Source organism: Aquarana catesbeiana, linkage group LG01, assembly GCF_042186555.1.
Source record: "Aquarana catesbeiana isolate 2022-GZ linkage group LG01, ASM4218655v1, whole genome shotgun sequence".
Lineage (NCBI taxonomy): Eukaryota > Metazoa > Chordata > Amphibia > Anura > Ranidae > Aquarana > Aquarana catesbeiana.
Window position 1 is genome coordinate 243,222,463 of NC_133324.1, and position 17,673 is coordinate 243,240,135.

The following is a 17,673-nucleotide window of genomic DNA, read 5'->3' on the forward strand; positions in this document are numbered from 1 at the left end:
AAAATATACTGTGACCACCTATCCAAAAATATACTGTGACCCCCTATCTGAAAATTTACTGTGACCCCCTATCTCAAAATATACTGTGACCCCCTATCCGAAAATATACTGTGACCTCCATCCAAAAATATACTGTGACTTCCATCCGAAAATATACTGTGACCCCCATCCGAAAACATACTGTGATCCCCTATCCGAAAATATACTGTGACCCCCATCCAAAAATATACTGTGATCCCCTATCCGAAAATATACTGTGACCCCCATCCGAAAATATACTGTGACCACCTATCCAAAAATATACTGTGAACCCCATCTGAAAATTTACTGTGACCCCCATCTGAAAATATACTGTGACCCCCTATCTGAAAATTTACTGTGACCCCCTATCTGAAAATATACTGTGACCCCCATCCGAAAATATACTGTGACCAACTATCCAAAAATATACTGTGACCCCCATCTGAAAATATACTGTGACCTCCATCTGAATATTTACTGTGACCCCCTATCTGAAAATATACTGTGACCCCCTATCCGAAAATATACTGTGACCCCCTATCCAAAAATATACTGTGACCCCCTATCCGAAAATATACTGTGACCCCCTATCTGAAAATGCTAATGTTTGTTCCCCTGACTTCTTGACCCAGAACAGTCATGCAGCAAGTGAAGTCATAAGTCCTGATCTGTATGCTTGTCCTGGGTCAGGGGCTCATCATGTCAATCAGACAGCCGGGTCAATCCTGACAATATTGTCTAGATTCTTCCTGAGCTTGGAGCGGCTCTGCCACATCAGCTCACAGTGGGCAATAGCCTGCTATCAGCTGACTTTGGGTCACAGGAGAACAAAAGTAAGTGTACTCCTGTGACCTAGAAGAGAAGTATGGCCAACAAAGTTTTGGACATGCTTCTCTTTTAAGGTGGTGATAAAATGCAACTTCATGAGAAAAGAATAGGGCTAACACTTATGCATAATTCCTGCCACTGACAGCAATCATGGGGCACTATTTCTTCCACTGACATCAATGATGGGGCACTATTCCTCTCACTGACATCAATGATGGAGCACTATTCCTTCCACTGACACCAATGATGGGGCACTTTTCCTCTCACTGACACCAATGATGGGGCACTATTCTTCCCACTGACACCAATGATGGGTCACTATTCCTCCCACTGACACCAATGGTGGGGCACTATTCCTCCCACTGACACCAATGATGGGGCACTATTCCTCCCACTGACATCAATGATGGGACGCTATTCTTCCCACTGACACCAATGATGGGGCACTATTCCTCCCACTGACATCAATGATGGGGCACTATCCTCCCACTGACATCAATGATAGGACACTATTCCTCCCACTGACACCAATGATGGGACACTATTCCTCCCAATGACACCAATAATGGGGCACTATTCCTCCCACTGACATCAATGATGGGGCACTATTCCTCCCACTGACACCAATGATGGGGCACTATTCCTCCCACTGACACCAATGATGGGGCACTATTCCTCCCACTGACACCAATGTCTGGGCACTATTCCTCCCACTGACACCAATGATGGGGCACTATCCCCCCCATTGACACCAACAGTGGGGCACTATTCCACCCACTGACATTAAAGAGGACCTTCAGTCATTTTTTTCAACTTTCCATCTATTAAATCTTCAGCCCTTGTTGTTTTAACTTTGGATAGTAAAACATTTTTTTTCTGTCAGTAAATACCTTATACAGCCCACTTGCTGTTTCTTGTCTGGTCATTAGCCTAGGCTTATGACATCATGTACAGCTCTCTCTCTCTCAGTCTTGTGAGAGTTTGCCAGGAAGTGAGGAGGGATGAGTCATAAAAGGGCCAATGAGAGCTGCCGGGCTGGAAGTCGTGCCTCTATGTGTCTGTGTAAATCCAGGAAGTGAACAGGCAGCAGCTTCAGCTGCCCACAGTTAAAAGGGTTGCAGCCAGACTGGGTGGTATAGAGGGTGATATAGTGCCCCAAGGGCTGGATAAAGGCAAACAAAGGCATCCAGCCCCGGGGCCACAGTTTGGAGACCACTGGTCTATAGGTAGCAAGTATGGAGCTGCTTAAATCACCTACTTTTAATTGTGTATAAATTCTGCTTAAAGCGGAACTAAACCTTCAAAAATACCTCCACCTTCCAGCGATGTGGTGGTTACATCCCTTGCAAATTGCCATCTCACTGGATACTTCCAGCACAGGGTTTTTATCCTCTTGATTGGCCGATGGGGGAATGACATCATCCCGCTCTTGCACATGGGAGTCAGTCATTCTGGCACAGCTGGATTATGCCAGGAATGCAGCTCAGGGTACATTCAATAAAAGACTGTGAGCAGGCAGGTAAGTGTGTGTTATTCCAGAAGAGACACAGCATGTGTCCCCTGCTATAAAGAGCACGTTTTTTTTTAAGTTAGAGCCCTTGCACACTGGGGCGGTTTGCAGGCGCTATTGCGCTAATAATAGCGCCTGCAAACCGCCCCGAAAGTGCCGCTGCTGTCATCCCAGTGTGAAAGCCCCGAGGGCTTGCACACTGGAGCGATGCGCTGGCAGGACAGTAAAAAAAGTCCTGTCAGCAGCAGCTTCGGAGCGGTGAAGGAGCGGTGTGTATACCGCTCCTTTACCGCCCCTGCCCATTGAAATCAATGGGACAGCGCGGCTATACCGCCGGCAATGCGCCTCTGCAGAGGCGCTTTGTGGTGGTATTTAACCCTTTCTCGGCCGCTAGCGGGGGGTAAAATAATAAAAGCGGCGTTTTACCGCCGACGCCGCCCCCCGCCCCAGTGTGCAAGGGCTCTTAAGTTTAGTTCCACTTTAATTTCCTAGCAAGGATAAAGCTGACAATATGGAAATTAGCAGCTCTCGCTTTGCCCATGTGCCAGGATAATGGACAGTGGCTTAGGGAGCTACATTAAATATTTAAAAGAGAATTATGTTTTGATGGCAGCTTCAGCAGCTTTATCCCTGGCAGCTTCGGGCCCGGTATGGAAGGGCTGGTGGTCCCCCCTTATCAGCTGCCTTGATGAGAAGGCCTGGCTTGCACTGATGTTGGACAAGAAGACCTGGCTTGCAGTCTCTGCTCTAATTCATCCCAAAGGTGTTCTATCGGGTTGAGGTCAGGACTCTGTGCAGGCCAGTCAAGTTCCTCCACCCCAAACTCGTTCATCCACGTCTTTATGGACCTCTATTTGTGCACTGGTGCGCAGTCATGTTGGAACAGGAAGGGGCCATCCCCAAACTGTTCCTTCAAAGTTGAGAACATGAAATTGTCCAAAATGTCTTGGTATGCCGACGCCTTAAGAGTTCCCTTCACTGGAACTGAGGGGCCAAGCCCAACCCCTGAAAAACAATCCCACACCATAACCCCCCCTCCAACAAATGATTTGGACCAGTGCACAAAGCAAGGTCCATAAAGACACCTGAGTCCGCCATGACCACCATACGCTGGTTTTTACTGTTTGGAGTTTATGCTGTGACAGCTTGCTGTGCTGTGCTGTTTTGAGCTTGAAGTGAATTTTAAAGATGTGAGTTTAATGGTGGAGGAGTGTGCTATTTTAATAAATATCATTACATTATTGCACTATTGGATCATTTTCTTTTTTTCATGTGGAGAGAGCTCCTTATCATTACACTCCGCATATGTAAAGGTGAATTATTGGAGACCATTTATTTCCCCCTTCTGTGTGGGACAAAGCTTTGTAGCCCAACACGAGAGTGTGGGCGAAAGGAGCTGGTGAGTTTATTAACCTAAGGGGAGTGGATTCACAGTCACAGAGGTGCGGTGGAAGAGTGTTTAAAGTGGAGATCTACACTGCATCACGTCACGGATCAATACTTTTTGGATATTTATTTATTACACATTTGTGGACTTATTTTACACTGGTTTACTTATATTCTTTAACTCCTTGTACACATTTTTTGTGCACAGTTATGATATTCACTGAATTGGTTATGCGCACTATATTTGTGGATACAGATCACATTATTTTGATGCACAGGAGTAGGAAGGAGTGATTATATAATTGTACCACTGGTTTATTTTATGTTATTTTATTTATGATTAGGTTTCTTATTTAGCGCTGCTATTTGAATTCATTTGGGGCTAGATTTTGGTGAATCAAATTTTTGCATTTATGATTTATATACTTTAAGCAGCAGCTCAAATTTAGGCTGTTTTTTCCATTAGCGCAGCGTTTTGGGTATAGGAGGGGGCGGATTTTCTATACACCTAACTCTGACATAATGTAACTAATAGACTTGTACACAATGGAAAATTTTGTTTCGTTTTCATTCGTAAAATACATAACTTTGTTCTGTTATATTCGTTATGTTACGTTAATTCGTTTTCGGATAATTCGTTATTCCTGTAGTGTTGATATTCGTTATACTGAATCGATTTGTTTTGTATGTATATCAATTCAATTCACTATTTATGTATGTATATATATTCGTGATTATGATTCGTAGTTTGGAAAGTCGTTTGTTTATTGAATCAATTAACACACACAGTAACGGGGGGGATTTACTAAAACTGGTGCATTAGGAATCTGGAACAGCTGGCAATGGTAGCCAATCAGCCTCTAACTTCAGCTTGTTCAATTAAGCTTTGACAATAAAACCTGGAAGCTGATTGGTTTCTATTCAGAGTTGCACCAGATTTTGCACTCTCCAGCTTTAGTAAATACTCCCCAATATCTCTTCTCCTCTGCTCAAATAAAATACAACACTGTTCTCACTCAGTTCTCAGGAATGCACTTTGCCAGTAATCCAACCTCCAGCACAAAATGAATCAGCTGATTGGACTGTAAGATTTGAACTTTTGTTTCATTAGACCTTTAACGAATTAACGAATCATGTTCATTCATTATATCCGCTATAATTTCTTCGGACATTTTGGATGCATCTGAATGTCTGAAAGATGCAAAATTTGGCCGAATTTCGATTAGTTACGAAACGAATTGCACATCTAGTAACTAATAACAGTAAAAATAGGAGCGCGCCATGGATGCTTCCTGCAAGTATCCTGGTGCTACACACAAGGTCACCTGCAGAGAGTTTGCTGAATTGGAGTCAAGGATATAGCTGCTTTCATAGGTGGAATCACTGCTATCAATCAAAGAGTCTGTGCTGCTGTGCTATTGAATAGCAGAACGGCTTGCACTGTTAATAAAACTTCATGTCTGAGTGCAGATATTAACCGCTTCCAGGCCAGCCGCCGCAGTTATACTGCGGCAGGTTGGCTCCCCTGCGCGAAACCACGTAGCTGTACGTTGGCTCGCGGGGGCCGGATAGCGGGGGTGCCGATGCTCGTGGCCGACGGTTGCGATGACCGCCGTCCACGAGCGATTGTGACCAGGAGACACAGAACAGGGACGAGTGTGTGTAAACACACACTTCCCTGTTCTGTTCTGACAGGAGTGACAGATCGTGTGTTCCTATTGGCTAGGAACCACGATCTCTCACTTCCTGTAGTTAGCCCCTTCAGTTAGAAACACCTCCCAGGGAACACAGTTAACCCCTTCACCGCCCCCTAGTGTTAACCCCTTCACCGCCAGCGACATTTTTACAGTAATCAATGCATTTTTAATCACACTGATCGCTGTATTAATGCCAATGGTTCAAAAAATGTGTCAAAATTGTCCGATGTGTCCGCCATAATGTCAGCCTAAACTGAGAAAAAATTTGCTTTTTTTAAAAAAAAAAAAATGGGGATATTTATTATAGCAAAAAGTACAAAATATTGTGTTTTTTTCAAAATTGTCGCTTTTTTTTGTTTATAGCGCAAAAAATAAAAACCGCAGAAGTGTTCAAATACCACCAAAAGAAAGCTCTATTTGTGGGAAAAAAGGACGTCAATTTTGTTTGGATACAATGTTGCACGACCGCGCAATTGTCAGTTAAAGCGACGCAGTGCCGAATCGCAAAAAACGCTCTGGTCAGGAAGGGGGTAAATGCTTCCGGGGCTGAAGTGGTTAAAGAACTCCTTCAAGGAGTTGCTGACATTGGAACACTATCCACTGCTGGAGGACAGAGGGGCTGAAGTTGGGCTGCAGAGCCAGTAATACAACCACAGTACTCCCGAACTGCCAAGCTACAGAGCAGAACCATAGACATTTGGATATTGCGGCTGATCCCAGGAAAGCAGATAGAGTAGCAGAGTTGATAAAACTGGTTATGGAGACACAGAACTAGTGAATTATTACCATTCCGCTCTGCCTCCCTTAGTCTTTTTTTGCTGCATTAAAGACAGCGTTGATTAGGTATATTGGGAAAGGTGTCATTTGGTGGTGTGAGCGGCTGAGTGTCCCCTAAAAGCTAATTGAGAGTCCTGGATTTAGATGATATCGGTGGCACTTGTCTGGATCCATCAAATCCATATCTGTCGACCATAAGTGGGCTGCATACTGCATGGCTATATACTCCCTCTGGTGAGTTTGCATTCCATATGAGGAAGGCAGAGTGATACACGGATTCATCAGTTTTTGTCATTATCAAGGGTGATTTATTTCACTGTTTCACCATATATTTACTAAATACTATTCTATGAGATTTTTCTGTTTATAATGGCTGGATTGGATTGCATATGATCTGGAGGATGTGACAACATTTGACACCAGACATGAACCTATATGAAAAAGTACATCTGCATTGTATTGCATAAAGTGTGTGGGCTGTTCTCTTAATTGAGACAGCATCTAATGCCGCGTACACATGATCGGAAATTCCGCCAGCAAAACTCATATGAGAGCTTTTTGTCAGAAAATGCGACCGTGTATATGCTTCATCGGTCTTTTGCTGGCGGAATTCGAGCCAGCAAAAGATTGAGAGCATGTTCTCTATTTTTCGGTCTTGAAAAGTCCCTATCCAAAAAAAGCGATCGTCTGTACAAATTCCAACACGGAAACAATTCGACGCATGCTCGGAAGCATTGAACTTAATTTTCTCGGCTCGTTGTAGTGTTGTACGTCACCGCGTTCTTGACGGTCGAAAGTTCAGAGAACCTTTGTGTGTATGCATGGCAAGCTTGAGCGGAATTCCATCGGATAAACCATCCAAGTTTTTTCCGACGGAAAATCCGCTCGTGTGTACGGGCATTAGTCTGGTGAGTGGCCATTTCTTCTATTTTTGCACATTTAAAGCATTGCACTTTTATGGACTATTTAATGGACTATTTGAATTTTTCTACCAATATTTTGACTTTGTATAACTGCACTTTATATGGACTTGTATGGATTATTTAATTTTATTTATTGTTAGCCCTGCAACTTTGTTTCAATGTAACTAATAAGAATACAGCACATTCAGAGAGCAAATGAAGTTATCGTCTCACAAGATTTCTGTCAACATCAACAGTTATATTTTTCACTTCACAAACAGATATAAAAAAAATGCATTCAATGGTATATTTAACAGGGCAATAGGATAATTTAATTGTTAGAGTTTACATACAGTACATTTTAATTTCCACCACATTGTGCAGCCAGGCAGGTGACACATCTGTTCCCTCAGGAGAGAGACACTCACAAGATGACTGAGTATATGCTTCCTGAAGTCTGTATAACTACCTAGTCTCTGTGTTCAGCATCACCAGTCACATTTCTGAGCCTTTTGGCTCAGAGAAACATGTTAATTCTGACATTCATTATGTTAGGTTTTCTTTATGGAAGAGGCACTAAAAAGCCTGCAGTGGGATTATTTATAAAGTCCTTTCCTATGAACGTTGCTTTCAAAGGCAATCAGGGCATGTGGCCTGCATGTCTTGTTGTGGACCGCAAGTTGCGATGTAGCGCCAGCCATTTTTTCAGGTGAGCACTAAAGTTTTAGCCCCGTGATGTCATTGCCTTGCGTAGTGGGTCTACCTCCTGTCCTGTTTCCTGTCATTTGCTAAACACAACGTCTGCCAGAGTACCTTGAACTTACCTTCTCTGCAGCATTTGGTCTTTGGTCAGATACCTGCAGTCAGTTTGTTGTCTAGGAAGTTGGACCTCAACCACTGGGCCATGGTGTGCTGTCAGGATGCAACCTCCCTTCTCCAGGGCCTCCAGCATCAGCCTCCATAGTGCTCCCAAACCCCTCACAGTGCCCCCGAGCCTGCTGCAGAACCTCCAGCCCTCAATAGTGCCCCAAAGTTCCCCTCAGGCCCCTCCAGAGATCTCATCCCCCACAAGGCCATCAAATCCTCTCCTCTGCAGGTTTTTTTTAGCTCACTCCGCAACCCTCACCCCCCTGCTTCACAGTGACATTCAGAGCCTACCAAAATGTTAATACATGTTTTCCCATGCTTTAGTTTGTGAGTATAAAAACATTATTTTTACTGTCAGGAGATGGAAGGTTTTGGAAGAATTTACCAGGCCTTGGTTTCAAAAAGGTTGAGAACCACTGGTCTACGTTATGACCCCAACTGCTGTGACAGGTCCACATAACTAAGTTTCCTCCAAGTTTTCTTGTAGTGAACTATAACCCTGATGTTATGATTTAAAGATAAATTGATATTCAGAAGTGGACTATAATGTCTTGACAAATATAAGCCTGTTGGGTCACCTTTTCCTTTCCAAGAGTACTGCTTATATAAGAACATAACACCAACTACATTTTGCAGATTACGTAACCATTTCCACCGCATTTCCTTGACGCAAATAACATATGGAAAACGTCTTTCTGGTGCAGATGGTCTGTAAAATAAGGATCATCCTGCAATGCAGTAGAAACCACATTACGTGGTACAGTAAAGCAAAAAAGACACCAAAACAAGTTCATTTTGCAAATAGTTTGCATTTAGTTAACTCTATAGTTAGCAAACAAAAATACAACTGTTTTGACTGTACAGTTTGCATCCCAAATGTCTGAAATCTGCTCATCGCATGAACTGCAATGCGTATATGAAAATAAGATTTACAGCATTAAGGTTTTAGACCAGACATGTCAACTAATAATCTGATTTGCTGTGTTCTTTACATGTATGATAAACCATGCAAAAAAATTAGAGTTTGTTTTCTTTGTAAAAAAACATGAATAAAATTAGTAATTGACTGATATAATCATTGTTATCATGCAGTAACACACTGGCAATGTGTAAAATGCAAATATCCCTACCATATCAATAAGTTAACTATGGGGTTGATTTACTAAAAACTGGAGAGTGCAAAATCTGGTGCAGTTGTGCATAGTAACCAATCAGCTTCTAATTTGAACGTGTTAATAAATTAAGCTCTGACAATAAAACCTGGAAGCTACAATGCACATCTGCACCAGATTGTGCACTCTCCAGTTTTAGTATATAACCCCACAGTGTGTTGCTGCTGCCTATTGATTACTTTGTTTTTACTCTCAGTCACAACCACAAAAGAGAGTAGTCACATTCCTGGAGTAAAAAGCCGCAATCTATGTTTATTGATTTAAAGGATAAGTTTACTTTTTTTTCTAAATTCCAGCTCCCCTATGTACCAATAAAGCATCAATGTACTTTTTTGCAAAAATATCAAAGCTTTCCATTAAATCTACAGACACTCACTTCACTTGTCCTCATCAATGTTTCCAAACGTATCCATTAGTTTTGCCTTACTTCCTGGTCAGATTATAGGTCATGACCAGGGCTTTTTTTCTCAAACAATAGGTGCTGGAACTCAACCACGAGCCCCCCCCCCCCCCAAAAAACCCCATCAATAGTGGGTGTGGTCATATTTCACAAACAGTAGAAGTGTCTTAAAGGGGCATTAAATATCAGGATTGCATTACATACAGAGTGCAGAGTTCATGGGGGTTACACACAGAGTGCAGAGCTGTCACTTGTAAACACAGAAACCAGACTTCTGTGTTTACAAGTGATTGTGGTGAGCAGGCACCAAAGGGTCTGAGCCAGAGTTGGTGGAACTGAGTTCCACCAAGTTCCCCCTGAAAAAAAGCCCTGGTCATGACACAGGAAGGAGTTGACCAGCTGACCTTATTAGCACACACCCTGCATCATCCACCCTCCTACCTACCCACCCACTCCCAGTTGCACATTTTTTAAATGAAATGCAATCAATCAGTGATCACCTTTCTCAATAAATACACAATATACAGTCAGATTGCACAGTGTATGGTCATCTTTATACAAGTACATAGGAGGGAGTGGACAGAAACACTCAGCTGTCAAACACATCTCTGCATAGTGGTAACTCGCATTCCCACATGCGTTTTTTTTTTTCTTCTTTTAGTGAGGTGGGGAAGTGTTTTGGAGCATTTTCACTCATTACGCATAGGGCAGCCCATCCACCAGAATGGGCTGCCCCACACACAACAATTGCCCCACAGAAGCTTCAGGACTTCTTTTTAGAGCGGAGCTTGGTGCATTTTTAAATGTGATTATTGGTGCAGTGCATTTCTGAAATGCAAGGAAACCCACAGATGTGAATGGAGCCTCATAATTTTCACTTTCAGGCCCCATTTACATCTAGCATAGTGAGAGCGTACATTTTGTGTCTCGTTTTTCCTTTGACACGCATAGGGCAGCCTGTTGATTTCAATTGGCTGCACTACATGTGGCTTATGGGACATTTTGGTGTTGTGGGTTGCGTGTTTTTTACTGTGCATTTTGCAGCATTTGCCACTCGTTTTTTCACATGGCAAAATGTGTGTTTGCTTCTGTGTTTGGTGTGCCATTAACAATTAAAAGCGCAACTAGTAATTTTAGGTGTATAAAGATGGCCATACACTATACAATCTGATGGTACAAACATCCATGAGGACAGTGAAGTAAGTACAATCACTGATTGATTGCATTACATTTAAAAAACGTGCAGCTGGGAATGGGTGGGTGGGTAGGAGGGTGGATCATGCAGCGTGTGTGCTAATGAGGTCAGCTGGTCAACTCCTTCCTGTGTCATGACCTATAGTCTGACCAGGAAGTAAGGCAAAACTAGTGGATTTGTTTGGAAACATTGAGGACAAGTGAAGTAAGTGTCTGTAGATTTAATGGAAAGCTTTGATATTTTTGCAAAAAAAGTACATTGATGCTATATTGGTACATAGGGGAGCTGGAAAAAAAGAAAAGTGAACTTATCTTTTAATGCACAGCAGACCACATGAACGCCTCCCCCCTCTGATGCATTTCACTCATAATGAGTTTATTGATAGTGTTTATGCAGTCTTATTTAGTGATAAATAGTTATATTAAAGCGGGGGTTCACCCACACCGCCAAAAAAAAAATATTAAAAGCCAGCAGCTACAAATACTGCAGCTGCTGACTTTTAATACATGGCCACTTACCTGTCCCGGGGTCCAGCGATGTCGGCAGGGGACGCTGAGAACCCGCTCGGTTCTCGGCAGCTGCCGCCGCCATCCTAGATGAGGGAATCAGGAAGTGAAGCATTGCGGCTTCACTTCCCGGTTCCTTACTGCGCATGCGCGAGTCGCGCTGCGCGTCCCAAGTGGTCCCCGCTCTCTGCTGGGAGCTGTGTGTTCCCAGCAGACAGCGCGGTGGGGACGGGAAGAGGCATAGACTCCCATGGGAGTCTATGCCAGAAGTGTCTATGTCTATGCCAGAAGTGGGTGCAAATACCTGTCTTAGACAGATATCTGCACCCCCCTCCCCCCTGAAAGGTGCCAAATGTGACACCGGAGGGGGGGGGGTTCCGAAAAGCGGAAGTTCCATTTTTGTGTGGAACTCCGCTTTAATGATAAATAGTTATAAAGTTATATTGGTAGCATTAGTTTATTATTTGAAGCTATTACTTCACTGGAAGATAATTAATTCATGGATATTATTACCTCTTATTGGGCTTATTTAGTCATGCAGTAGAAAAGCTAGTGATAATGTGAATAGTGAAAATGGCAACTAATCATGTTTCTATTTATTGTAGTCAAAACATCTAGTAATGTTATGTTGACTATTGGTTAAGCCGCATTTGGCCAGATTTAATAAAGTAGGAAGTTAATTTCAGCTATATTCACATCAAACATTCAATATGGTGAGGAACAATCCCATTTTTTACAACTCCTCTGCTCATTGAGATTGGGTTGGGCAAAACCGGGTTTTTTATGTTCAGTTAAACGATCCCACTTTAGATTGCATACAGATAGGAGAGACCATGACACATATATTTTGAAATAAAACATTTCCACAAATTGAAATTCATTTTCATACAACATATTTTACTATACCCAACAAAACAGACAACATTATTAGAAAAATACATCCATTCAATTTTATTACTTTCACTTCATTTACTCTTAGGAACTATATGTGTAGAATTCAGCATAAAACGCTAATGCTAATTTAGAATTGCTGCACAGTAGAGCAGGGTCATCTCTAAACTTGGTGTAAAAACACTGAAGAAAAACTGTGAAAAATTGTACAATTTATTTATTGGCATAGTAGTATCACAGCAGCCACCAGATGCCTTTAGATAACAATAGCAAAGGGTATAAAATATACCTTGGACACATGTCTGTCCTAATTGCTTGTGAAAGAATGGGCAGCTTTGCTGGGCCTTTATCTGCTGTCAGCAGCTATGCCTTTATGTAATCTGGCCTAGGTAGATAACAATTGTAAACACCATCTTACAACATATAAACTTTCCCTTAGCAATAACTTTACTGGAAGTGATATTTCCTTTAACAGTTTTTCGTATTTGTACATATAATATACAAGGCTTAGTCTATCATAAGGCAAAAGCAAAGGTGTATAAGATATTTAAAGCGGTGTTAAATTCAAAAACATTTTTTTACATTGCAATTTACCAATCCTCAGCTGTCAAGGCTGCATTTGTTTTATTTTTATTTGTTTTTTGGCTTTTTTCCTTTACTTTTATGTGGTGATCTGGCAAGTAAGTGGCAGTTAGAGTTCTGAGACAAACCATTTACCATTGACAGGGGCGCAAATTCTTTTTCAAAAGGAAAAAAAACTGTTGCTGGAACAACAGTTAGCAGGAGCTCAACCTTAAGGCTCGGTTCACACTTGTGCTATGCAGGAACCGGCGCGATTCCAGTGCGGGTTCCCGCATAGCACCTTGAATCGCCAGCAGTTCCCACTGCCCTTTGCAAAATGCTGTGGGTGTCAATACGAAGTTAATGACACCCCCAGATTGGTTCGCAGTGAGAACTGTGGAATGGTGCAGGAATCAGATCGTGTGTGAACACAGGTGTGAACACCCATGCGATCTGATTCTAGTGCGGACCAAAAAAAAGGGTCCTGCACCACTTTGGTGCGAATGCGATGTGAATTTAGCCATTCAAACTGTATGGCTGAATATTCACCGCACAGACATCTGCACAGCAATGTGTTATGAATCACATGTGAGGTCTGACATTGCACAAGTTACCGAGCCTTAAGGAGAAGTACAGTCAAAGCTTGTTTAGCATAATTCTCCTGAGGATCACAGGAGTGCAGAATGAACTGTGATCTGTTTTCAGCTGAGAGCGGGCTTAAGCCCGCTGTCGGCTGATTTCACAAAGCCGGTCCAGGCTAGGGCAAAATCGGGACAATAAAGTCAGGATCTGCCTACATGCCTGGACCGGCACCCGGCTCAGGTTCTCAGTGACCACTGAGAGCCTGAGCCAGTTTCTCCCGTCCCCTCCACAGCCCAGTGCTCCAGTGAGTGAGGGGGGAGGGGCAGAGCAGACAACGATGACTGACAGTCACCAGCTCTCTGCTCGGGGAGCTCTGAGAACTGAGCAATCAATGGTATTTGATTGCTCAGTTCTCAGTCTTACAGCCAGCGGGGGACAGATGCAGCATCGGACCGATGCTGCATCTACCTAGCTAAGTATGGTTTTGAAAAAAAAAAACATACTTTTCTTTTAATTCAGTAGTTAAATCCATCTAAATTTGCTAGTTCATCCAATGGTGTCACACCCGTTCAGTTTTATTGTCCGTTCAGTGTGCAATTCGAATAAACCGATCAAGCCAGCAAACAGTCCAATAGTCATGACTTCCCTTTTGATCAATTTGGACTTGATTTAGATGGGATTTGATCTACATCAGTCAATCAGCCAGGGCGGTGAAAGCAAACATGCGATTGATAATTTACGATCATATCTTCCAACTATCGTTCAAAATACACTTTCCTGTGTGGGTCATATAGATCAATCATTCCTATCAGGAAAGATCAATCAGAAAAGAAATCAATCATGTATCAAAGGGTGTATGGCCACCATAACACTAGCCTCTCCCCAGATTGACAATGTTGCTGTCCAAGGGTATCTCTGTTGCTCTCCATCCAGAGTGCAGACACCCTAAGACAGGTGGCTGGATCACTAGATGAAAATAAGGGAGGAAAAAAATGCATTTAAGGACTGTAAGCTGCACTATATCACTTTTTTTGTTTTTGGGTTTAATACCACTTGCAATGGCCATTAACATAGTTGGACTATAGTCATTGGAGACAGACAGAGGAGTAAGGAATAAATTGCTTTAAGTCTACCAGCAGTCATCTTCTTGCAAAGTAAAAATTTCATTTGAGGACAAGAAGGTAAGTTGTCCATCCAGCCACCAGGAGAGCTCCGATCAGCACAGTATAACTGAACAGCACAAACGCCAGCATCTCTTTCAGCACCATGAGAAAGTGGACAGCGAACGAATCCCTGGGATCCATACAGAACAAGGAGACCTCCTCACCGATCCTGTACAAACAATCACCATATATACTGTAACATAATACACATCACATCCTTCAACTGTAAAAAATAAAATCATACCAAATTTATGGCACTTTGTAAATTATAGTGGAGTGACTAGGACAGCACTGCAGTGCAAGTTTAATGATATGTCAAATTACCGACAATATTTATTCCAACCCCCTTATTATTCCCTATAAGCTGCATCTATCAAAATGACATATTTATTCCAGAATTATGTGGAGAATGGTATGATGGGAAGAGTGATAGACAATTCTGTAGCTCGCTTTTACTGTAGAAGGTTTATTGACCAAAGAGAGCCATAAACACGAAATGGAGGGCAAAGAAGATTAATATTTAATGCTATAATTGCTTAGAATGCACTTGCTCGGCAGTGCTCTGATTTTAAACTGCTGGAAGAACTTTAATTGAAAAAAAGAAAAGTCAAAATAATAAATTCAATACATTTTCTATGGTTTATACATTGTAGTTGACAAAAAGGTCAATTATCTATCTATCTATCTATCTATCTATCTATCTATCTATCTATCTATCTATCTATCTATCTATCTATCTATCTATCTATCTATCTATCTATCTTTATATGTATAAATATATTAAATCATTATATCTATCCCATCTTCCTATGCTGTTCTAAAATAAAGTTTCACTTTGCTCTTTTCTACATTTAATAGAAAACGACAAATGAGAAGTTTCCGTAAATAGCAAACTAGTTTGAAAAGCAATATAAATACTATTCTGTATAGAGATATTGCATAGAAAATAATGCTTACCTTATACTCTGCTTCCTAAAGCAAAGTTTGCGTAGCTCTTCTTATCTTTGGGTCCTGGAGCAGCTGAGTGATGCTGTCTGCTCCTCTTCCTGTCTGCTAATCTCCAGATCCTTCAGTAATGTTCCTGTATTCAGTCTGTACAACTAATGGACTAGGTGTGGTCACAGACCAATTATTACAGATGATAGGCAGTTTTGTCTTTGTGGCTTTCAGCAAATCCATGTCTATTTTTAACAGATGCAGCTACTCACATTGAAGTTAATGTTTAAATAAGTACATTAAATCTAAAGTATATAGGGAACAGTTAGGCTTTGTGATTTAGAAGGATGTTTTTAATATAGTATTTTTATTTTATAATTATTATTACTATAATGTTATATAACAGCTACTCTGTCCTTGCAGATAGTTAAATACAACAACATAATTTATATTAATTATATTCACAGGACTTCATATTAATGTCACATTTTTTGCACCCTTTTGCACCCTTGGTTATCTGTCACTTTACTGATTAAAGTGACACTAAATGATATGTTATTCTCCCAATATGATCCATACACATAGTGTATATAGAAGAATACCACGCTAATGCCGTGTACACACGATCGGACATTCCGACATTAAAATCCTGGATTTATTTCCGACAGATGCTGGCTCAAACTTGCCTTGCATACACACGGTCGCACAAATGTTGTTGGAAATTCCAAGTGCCAGTGCGGCTCTTCTGCTTCATTCCAAGCATGCGTGGAATTTTGTGCGTCGGAATTGTGTACACACGCTCAGAATTTACGACAACGGATTTTGTTGTCGGGAAATTTGAGAACCAGCTCTTAAATTTTTGTTGTCGGAAATTCCGAAAAACAAATGTCCGATGGAGCCTACACACGGTGGGAATTTCCGACAACAAGCTCACATCGAACATTTGTTGTCGGAAATTCTGACCGTGTGTATGCAGCATAATAGTCTCAAAATACTAAAAGGCTGCTAGCGCCACAAAAGCACAAATTGTGTTAAAAATCATATAGTGAATGTGCAGCGGTTATAAAGTGACAAAAATGACATATGGGGACCCCTACTAATAGGGATCCTCATAGATCCTACACAAGTGTGACAAAGTGAATCTCCTTATTAAGATAGTAATTTAAATGTAGAATAAGAAATTGATAACCAAAGGTTTACATATGATAAAGTGTCATGTGCAGTTAAAGCGCAAATGGTAATCCAAGATATGTTATATATTCGCAATAACATTATGTGTTCATAACCATAACACAAATAATGATAATTGTATCAACAATAATAGGAAAAATAGTATAGAGGAAAGTCCAAAGTGGTACTGCAGAAAAGTCCCAATATAAAAGAAAGAATATTCCAATGGTAATGGCTGGCAATCCCAAAATTCATAGATAGGTCACCACCAGTGGCGGCTGGTGCTCCATTTTTTGGGGGAGGAGGTGGCAAACAAACTTGGGCCCCTGTGTAGGTTGGTTAGTGGCAGGAAAGTCAGCAAATGGTTGCTGCGGCTCCAGAGGAAAGTTTGCCTCTGAGTCCCCAGCGTCAGGCATTTTTTTTTTGTTCACTGGCCCCTGCTGTGGAGAGGGAGCGTGCTCCATGTCCCATTCGGCCTCTCCTCCCGAGGCCACCATGCTGCAAGCTTGTGTGAGCCGTTTGGGCTGTGCAGAGTTCGCCGAGTTCCCTGTTGTCTCAGCCCTTCGGGCACACAGTGCGGGCTGTCATCTCTACTGGCACAGTTGCTGGTCGCTGATCCCCAGTGGAACTCCCCTGTCAAGTGGCCATACTGACTCGTGGCCAAGCTCCGCCCTGACTCCTGGCCAATTGGGTCTCAGGAACCGCTTTCTGATTGGCCAGGAGGAGATGCAGGAAGAAATTAGCAAATATTAATTCACTAATGTCACACAAGTGGGTGAGCTCGGGACGCATAGCTCTGCTCCCTAAGCCTAATCTTTTTGAAGCCAATTAGAGCCTCAGGCTCTAACCACATGCTTCAAAGAAAACAAAACCCATTGAAATCCATGCGTCCGGCACCCTGCATGGAGATTAAGGGCTGGGCGCATGGATTAGGGGGGCAGTGCCCCTGCGCCCCTAATGAGCAGGTCACCAGTGGTGAAGAATATCCACCACCTTTAAAGATTAGGTACGCTTACCTGAAGCTCATGGACCCAATCAGCCTACGCTATTGGGTCAAACAGGCAGGGGTGAATATACATCAGTAGAGGGATGTTTCCATAGCCACTCTC

The 17,673-nt window shown here is 42.1% G+C and overlaps 1 protein-coding gene across 1 annotated transcript; it reads right to left on the bottom strand.

The window, feature by feature from the left end:
- Nucleotides 1-11,021: 11,021 nt before the first annotated feature.
- Nucleotides 11,022-15,587, bottom strand: LOC141127503 (uncharacterized). The gene is made up of 2 exons (XM_073614056.1): nt 15,416-15,587; nt 11,022-14,627 (listed from the first exon to the last, which is right to left on the bottom strand). The coding sequence occupies exon 2, from the start codon at nt 14,597-14,599 to the stop codon at nt 14,459-14,461; it is 141 nt and encodes a 46-aa protein (XP_073470157.1). The 5' UTR covers nt 14,600-14,627; nt 15,416-15,587; the 3' UTR covers nt 11,022-14,458.
- Nucleotides 15,588-17,673: the final 2,086 nt, after the last annotated feature.

What these genes read in the sequence shown, in the direction of transcription:
- LOC141127503 (XM_073614056.1), bottom strand. Translation starts at nt 14,599, where the DNA reads ATGGATCCCAGGGATTCGTTCGCTGTCCACTTTCTCATGGTGCTGAAA.